The sequence below is a fragment of the Amphiura filiformis genome, chromosome 13 (genome assembly GCF_039555335.1).
Source record: "Amphiura filiformis chromosome 13, Afil_fr2py, whole genome shotgun sequence".
Classification (NCBI taxonomy): Eukaryota; Metazoa; Echinodermata; class Ophiuroidea; order Amphilepidida; family Amphiuridae; genus Amphiura; species Amphiura filiformis.
The window spans coordinates 27,332,253-27,341,002 of NC_092640.1; the positions used below are offsets into that span (position 1 = coordinate 27,332,253).

Here is an 8,750-nt window from a genome sequence, read left to right on the forward strand (position 1 = left end):
TCTAGCACACAATTTACATAACTTATTAATTTGATTCTTCCATGCAAAATTTCATCAATCATGATACCTTAAAAATTGACTTATTTATTGCGAGTAAGTTTGCAACAATCAAGGAAAACAGCATACCTATCATCTATATGTTTAGTTTGAAATCAATGGAGCACCAGTAAGCATTGGCGTAAGAAACAGTAAAACTATACCTCCCAAATAACTGAATTACTGCCAACATAGCCCGGCTGCATCCCGATATCACCTTTCGTCTCAAATCTATCACTTTAAAGTTTTAATGGAATCATCCCAATTCTTGAGCATCATACCCATCACGTTCATGCGTTCTATGTCGTCTTCTGTCCCATGTAACCCATAATGGGTCCAATAATGCGATGATACTGTTTAATAGCATGACGCCGCCGGATATGTAGAATGCCATTCCGTAATCACCGGTTGTATCATACAAATAACCTATAAAGAAGAAGAAGGCAGTTTTTTTTATAAAAACATTCCTAAATCAAAAAAGCCGCCATTAAAGCCTTATTAAATGTACAACCTTATAATATGAAATTGGTTAATTTTTTTCAAACCTGATTTTTTGGCATATTTGTAATGTTTAGACATGTCCCAACCTGCACCTAAATGGAACCAGACGTGTTGGAGTAGTATACAAAGGAGAAGCAATATGGTTACGCCGTCGCCAAGTACGAAGGTCGGTCAGTGTGTAATGAAAGTTGACTTGTGACCCCATTTATGGAGTATTTTCATGGTATTTCTCTATAACCGCGTACAAGGGGAGCAGCGTACATACAAGCAGTCAAAGTCTCCGCATCACCCGATAATGAGGGCCGCTTGTTCCAAGAAATGCGACAGGCAAAACTGCTACGCACTTACTGCGTATTTTTACGGTCTATCGCGTAATCGCGAAGGCACGCAACGCTCTATCGCGTATACGTGTAGGCACGCAACGCTACACACAGAAAAATTTTTACACAGGTTATGTAAAAAATATACATAACATTAGGTAGCATATGAACTCCCAAACAAATAGGTATTTTTTACATAACCATGAATTATGTAAAAATAACATAGCAGATAAGTAAAAAAATACTGTGGCTATTAAGTAAAATATTTACATAACTTTTAAAATACATAAAACAACGTAATTATGTTATATCACTCCAAAACAAAACAAATAAATTCACAGCGTTGAAAGCGTACGCGTCTTCACTAGAAAAGTATCCAGCGCGCGCTGTCATACTTTTCTAGTGAAGACGCGTACGCTTTCAACGCTGTGAATTTATTTGTTTTGTTTTGGAGTTACAGTTCAGTGTTCAGCTATTTATCTGATGATCGCCGTTTTAGGCGTGAAACTCCGAGTAATAAATCATGCTGATATAACATAATTACGTTGTTTTATGTATTTTATTACACGCTCTACTATCTAATAGTATCGAGCACTATTTTCAGCTGTTTTGATTAACTATATATTACATAACTTTTATGTAGAATCTTTTTACCTCGGCTATTAGGTATTTTACTACATAATTGTTATGTATTTTTTACACAACTTCTGTAAAACATACATAACATTTATGTAGCATATGAACCCCATAACAAATAGGTATTTTTCACACAACCTTGAATTTGTAAAAAAACCATACCAGTTAAGCAAAAAAATACTTCATTATTAGGTAGGATTGGGGCTTTCTTTCTTTCTTTCTTTCTTTTTCTTTCTTTCTTTCTTTTTTCTTTCTTTCTTTCTTTCTTTCTTTCTTTCTTTCTCTCTTTCTTTCTTCTGAAACATAATTCATGATAGATTTGAAGTCATCAGATCTTGGTCAACTGTCAGATTCGTTCAACAATACAATTTCATGCATGAAATATTTTATTTTGTTTTTGTTTTCCTTTTATCAGTTCAACCCGCTATCTAGTGAATGCCGGGGAGTGAATGTTCAATGCAATTTGTAAAGCATTTCTCTCTCGCATGTATTACATGTACGATACAATGCTATAATAATACACTAAGCCACTGAAATGCTTCAAGCCTAATTCCCATATTTGGTACTGTAGGACTACCTACCAAAGTCATTTCAATGCATTATCACGTCTACACCGTATTACATCGCTATCTATCTCAACACACACATTGTTATACCATGTATACACGCAGTGTCCGGGCGCAGTATACAGTACGTATACAGTATCGTACTGTAACTGTAATGAATGTCGTAGCACGTAATCATGATCGCGGCAATACGTACGCTGCAATGTCAATTCCAATGTTGATAAATCTAGTAAATGAACCCATAAATAGCCATTTTTAATGTCTCAAAGATATCCATACATGAGCTTATCGAACGAATCTCCAGTTTGGTTCCAACTTATGACTTCGAAACCTACCTATTTGAATGATGTTTCAGGAGGCATGCGCTGCACGATCACATACACGTCGTGTCCGCCATGATTGCTTTCGGTCGGCGCTATATTCTTACCTGAAATAGGTAAAAAATACATAAACTCGGCAAAATATCTGGCCAATGTATGTTTTGCCTTTCGAATAGGTGCATTTTAAAATTACATAACAACTGGTAAAACATTTTGATGAAATTTTACTTAACCTGTGTAAAAAATTGTCGAAATTATACACAACATCATTATGCTTGGTATTTTTTTACATAATGAAGGTCCGATTTTTCTGTGTGTAGCGTCATTGTTAGACACGGCACAATCGAACATTAGGCCCTAATGAATATGCGAGAATTCACAGCATACAATACACGGGGACTTTGACTGTTGATACATCGTCTGTTACTAGTCGAGGCGCATCAGACAATGCCGATGTGATTGTATCCGTTTTTATGGAATGCGCGTGCGTCACTCCGCTTAGCGGCAAGCAGGACGGCAAGTCGCAAGACAATATGAAACAAGCAATCAGCGTTTGTTACGAACGAACGAACGAACGAAAGAACTGAAGGACAGGGCGAATGTATGAGATGATGGCACCTAAAAAACTACAAAGGTGCTTCCGATACGTACCTATTAACGGTAATGTAATAAGCGCAGCACTCTGTGCTAAGATAATCCCAACTCCAAATATCTTCTTCACGTGGTTCACTCCAACTACTGCTCTCACCATCAATGGGTAAACCACATTACTAGTTGACGTTGAAAACCCCAGCGTCGCAGAAAATACCACAAATACCGCATAGGACCTGGCGAGAGATCCTAGAAGACACGATGTACCTGAGATACCTAACATGAGACTTGCAAATTGAAAAGGAGTCATGATCTTTTTGTCAAGGATTGGTCCGTGTCCCAGACGTCCTATTGCACCACTAATCCCAACGATAGAGAATAGAAACGCGGCGTCCGTCTTTGACATGCCAAGATTAACAGCATTGGAGACGAAAAACATAATGGATGAATAATACCCTAACCCCATTAAGAATGCGTACACGAGGCAAATCATTACAAACCTGATAGAGAAAACGGTTGTGTAAGACTTCACAAATGCGGAGGAATGTCTTTGAACATTTTGAGCAACAGAGAGGCGACGTTTTGGCAGTTTTCTTGAATCTTGCTTCAGTGGTTACGGCCTTGGACTCATAATCTGAGAGCTTGATTGACGTGCGTGGGTTCGAGTCCCCGTCCCGCCACCGTGTTGCGCCCTTGGGCAAGGCGCTTTGTCACGCTTGCCTCACCCCACCCAGGTGCAATGGGAAGCTGTTAAGGGTAGTCACAGTCGTTGTACTGATGAACCCTGCGCCATTTGTAGGCAGCAAACGTGGTTCCGACATATTCTAATAACGGCGGAATAAATGTAAAGCGCTTTGAGGCTGTTTACGGCATAAAGCGCTATATAAATATCTACATTTATTTTATTATTTTATTTTCTTTTCCGCTTTACTCATTCGAAATAATGCAGCAAAAACACATAAATTACCCAGAATGCCACCGCAAATCAACATGGCGCCTCGCCACGAATATTCATCGTTTAAGTATTGTATTAACGGTGATAAAATGAGAATACCGACTCCTGCTCCACAGAAACCAAGTCCATTGGCAAGACCAAGTTTTTTGTTAAAGTAAAAACCCGTGAGAACGATGCAATTGGTGTAAGCAATTCCTGTCCCGAAACCTATCGGAGAAAAATTAATAAAAAAGATGAAGTTGAAAGCAAAATTTAACTTCAACGCTACTCAAATTTGGTACTCTCACCGGCATGACCGGAGTGCTTTCACCGGCTTAACCAGCGTCTTCAACGGATCATTGCTCTGAAGACTTGTTGTTGCTAGTGATGCTGAGACAGCTCCGATGACGTCACAGATGTTGATTCCGGGGGACAGGAGGTTGTCACAGACAGGGTCAAGGTTCACTACTTTGTCACAGTTCAGTCTAGGTCTTTTAGTTCTAATATGGATTACAGTTCAACATCTCTTATTCGGACCTCTTTTATACGGATCTCTCTATTATCCGGTGTACTTTCAGGTCCCTACAAGAGTCTTGGAAGGCCGCCACAACATGTTCTTGTTTGACGCAGGGAAATACATATTAGTCATATTTTCGAAAATCCTGCTGAGCAAGCAGCATCTTGTACAGTATGGTGTAGGCAAAGGAGAACTTGGAATAGATTTATCTATGTTTGTACTTATTTTTCTTACCTATGAAACACATGATAACATACAGATGAAGCACGTGTGTAACCCAGTTTGAACAAGCCAGTGCACCGGTTGTGACTAACCCTCCAATGAAGGCTTGCCATCGACAACTAACATAGGCACTTATAACACTAGATATCAAACCTAGAAATAAAACCAAACACAAAAATGACGTTACTATTTGGAGTAATTCCGTGATTTAATACCAGAAACCCTTAAAATTTTAAGAGAACATTTAAGGCTACTGAAAGCTTATGCTAAGTTTTCTCTAAAAGTCCTAAACAAATGGCCTCGTAATTACAGCTAGGGTAAAGTTCCAAAACAATGGAAACAAAGCAATAGTTGTGCTTATTCCTAAGCAACTGCCCCCCCCCCCACCCCACTATTGAAAAACTGAGACCAGTGTCACTCATCTATGTTTTTGCTCAAGTTGCTGAAGATTTAGTTTCGGGGTGGGTCCTTGATGATATTAAGCATAAAATTGATGAACGGCAAAGGTGTCTCAACATCAAATTACCTTGTTAGCCTTCTTCACCATCTACATCGAGGCGCAGAAGGAAGTCACAATGTTGGAACGGTGGTCCTAACGGATGTTTCTAAAGCGTTTAACTTGGTCGATCATACCATCCTTGTTGATAAGATAATCCGCTTAGGAGTCCATGGGTCCATCGTTCCATGGATTTGTGATTTCTTCACGATAGGCAGCAATGTGTTCGCTTTAATGACACTCTTTCAAACTATGTTCCACTTCAAGGAAGAGTACCTCAGGGCACGGATCTCGGCCCCATTGGTTTTCAGATTATCATAAACGATGCTGCTCAATATTCCACTTCTAGTTGTTGGAAATACGTGGCTGACCTGACATTCGCTGAGAATGTAAATGAATCACAACCCTCCAGCTTTTTACAATCTGATCTTGATCAGTTTACTGAGTGGTTCAAGGGTAATTTGCTCAAATTAAATCCCTCCAAATGTCAGACCCTCCAAGTTTGCTTCAGTAAAAATAAACCCCAGGCTGGCGACTCGCGAATCGTGCAGAACTACTGTCGTACGTCACGGAAGCTAAGGTCCTTGGAATTTATCTTCGGGACAACCTCAAGTGGGACATCCAGGTTAATAACATGCTTTAAAAAGCCAATAAGAGGTTGTTTATGCTAAGGTCACTCAAGATGTTTGGCTTTGATAGTGAAGAGCTGAGTGTCGTTTACAGTGGTTTAATATGTTAGATAGATTCTTGAGAATGGGTGTTGTATGGCATTCTAGCATTTCTGTTAAGCAAGCCAAAGATCTTGAGTCTATTCAAAATAGAGCCGGTAGAACAATCATTGGAGGAGATTACAGTTCATATCACAATGCTGCAGGGGCGGATTTGGGGGGGAGCCGGCGCGCACCCCTCTATTGTTTGACAAGCAAAGGGCGCCGGTAACTTAAAAATACAAAAATTGTAAGAAATTAAAAAAAAAAAAGAACCAATTTGGCCATGAACAGCAAGCAATGGGCCAAAACCGTTTAGTTTTCGAGGGGGTAACCCCTTTAACATGTTTAACACATTTTTTTCGTCGTCGACCAAAAGGCGCCCCCTTTATCAAAAATTCCTGGATCCGACCCTGTGCTGTGCTTAGCTGTAAACTTGACTCCATGTCTGAAAGGAGGGTGGAACACTGTCGTAGGTTTGCTGAAGGGCTGCCTAAAATGAACGTACACAGTCGTTAATCCCTCCTACCAGACTTTGAGAGGCATGGTTGCAATTTGCGTAACTCCCACAATTTTTCCCAATTCCGTGCCAGGACCGAGTCACCGAGCGCTTTCGGCTGAGTCCTATCCCATATTTTGTTGATCTTTTAAACAAGTAATCTCCTCTTGGGATTGTTCTCCAGTGCCATGAATGCTGTTTTTATGGTATGATGCAGCTGTTATAACTTTTTTTTATATTTATATTGTCTATATAATTGTTTTGAAATTAAGTATATTTTGATATATTTGGTCAAGGTTGATAATTTGTATGCAATTTGTTTTTGATGTCTTTTAAATTTCTTTAAGTGTTCAATCTTTTTAATGTTTTAATATGTATAATTGCTTTTGTAATTTTACATGTAATTTGGACATTTGGCCACGAAAATACCGATAATAATAATGAAAACAATACCGATAATAAGAAATTAATATATGTTTGTTATTATTGTGCTGCGTTTTGTGAGGTGCACCGGTGTGGCCTCCAGGAGCTATATACTAGTATATTGGTGGGACTCTCATGCACAGTATGTATGTACTCACTTATCAACCTCCATGTTGGGAGGTGGTTTGTACATTTTGTGTATGATATGATATGCAAGGAGTACTGACTGGATGGTCTACTGGCTTGTCGATTGACCCCGCATCCATATATTTTTTTATTACTGTGTATTGGTACGGTGCAATTCTAATTCTGTGCTAGTGTGTTCTTTAAATTAATTATGTATTCTATTATATTGCATTTCACAGCTGGTCTGGTTCTTAAATTATATTTTATTATGCTTGATGACGTACATAATGTGTAGTATTTTTAAGCCTATTCAAATTGTATACTGAATTTGTTGTATTTTGATGTAATAATTTTGTGATTATAATAAATTTTTCCTTTTCTTATTGTAAAGCTCATTGAGGAATCTGCGATTCACAATGCGCTATAGACGAATCCAACGAGCCAAGTCATGGTCGGGATTTGGTCGGACATCTTTGGGTAGCCGCTAGCACCAACCTGGTGTTTTGAGCGTCCAATTGTGCAAATAAAAGCCGCCTAACACCTAGAGAAGATGAAATGACGAGGAGGGTTAATAGAATAATAGCTAATAATATATATAATGGAGATAATTCCGCAGGTAATCCCGTCGCATCTATTCATACAAGACATACATAGTCCTTTTGTTTGCAAGTACATCAATGCATATATACCGCGTGTAGTTAATCCGATTATTATGTCACTTCAACAGCAAATAGACCAGCTGTGTGTTTTGTCGAAGGGAGCTGTACTGTGTTGTAAACTTTAATCTTTCTTTTGTCTACCTGTGTTTTCGCGGAAGGTGTAAAACGGGTGATGGAATGCAGTTTAAAATTTCCGCCAAGGCCGAATCATTTCACATTTTGAGAGCATTGTAGCCGACGGCTACCCAACTAAAGGCTGCTAGTCAGGTGTAGGAATGCGTGAATTTGGATTCCTAATGCTGTTATTATTATTATTATTATTATTATTATTATTATTATTATTATTATTATTATTATTATTATTATTATTATTATTGTTTTGAAATTAAGTATATTTTGATATATTTGGTCAAGGTTGATAATTTGTATGCAATTTGTTTTTGATGTCTTTTAAATTTCTTTAAGTGTTCAATCTTTTTTATGTTTTAATATGTATAATTGCTTTTGTAATTTTACATGTAATTTGGACATTTGGCCACGATATGTGATTAATAAAATACCGATAATAATAATGAAAACAATACAATGTTTGTTATTATTGTGCTGTGTTTTGTGAGGTGCACCGGTGTGACCTCCAGGAGCTATATACTAGTATATTGGTGGGACTCTCATGCACAGTATGTATGTACTCACTTATCAACCTCCATGTTGGGAGGTGGTTTGTACATTTTGTGTATGCTATGATATGCAAGGAGTACCGACTGGATGGTCTACTGGCTTGTCGATTGACCCCGCATCCATATATTTTTTATTACTGTGTATTGGTACGGTGCAATTCTAATTCTGTGCTAGTGTGTTCTTAAAATTAATTATGTATTCTATTATATTGCATTTCACAGCTGGTCTGGTTCTTAAATTATATTTTATTATGCTTGATGACGTACATAATGTGTAGTATTTTTAAGCCTATTCAAATTGTATACTGAATTTGTTGTATTTTGATGTAATAATTTTGTGATTATAATAAATTTTTCCTTTTCTTATTGTAAAGCTCATTGAGGAATCTGCGATTCACAATGCGCTATAATTGCTGTTATTATTATTATTATTATTATTATTATTATTATTATTATTATTATTATTATTATTATTATTATTATTATTATTATTAGGTGTTAACTGTATTCATATTTTTTA

The 8,750-nt window shown here is 37.6% G+C and overlaps 1 protein-coding gene across 1 annotated transcript; it reads right to left on the bottom strand.

Annotated features, from left to right (window-relative positions):
* Positions 1–292: 292 nt before the first annotated feature.
* LOC140167538 (monocarboxylate transporter 12-like) lies at positions 293–3,409 on the bottom strand. Its single transcript, XM_072190842.1, has 2 exons — positions 3,031–3,409; positions 293–462 (listed from the first exon to the last, which is right to left on the bottom strand). Exons 1-2 carry the CDS (start codon positions 3,407–3,409, stop codon positions 293–295), a joined length of 549 nt encoding a protein of 182 aa, XP_072046943.1.
* Positions 3,410–8,750: the final 5,341 nt, after the last annotated feature.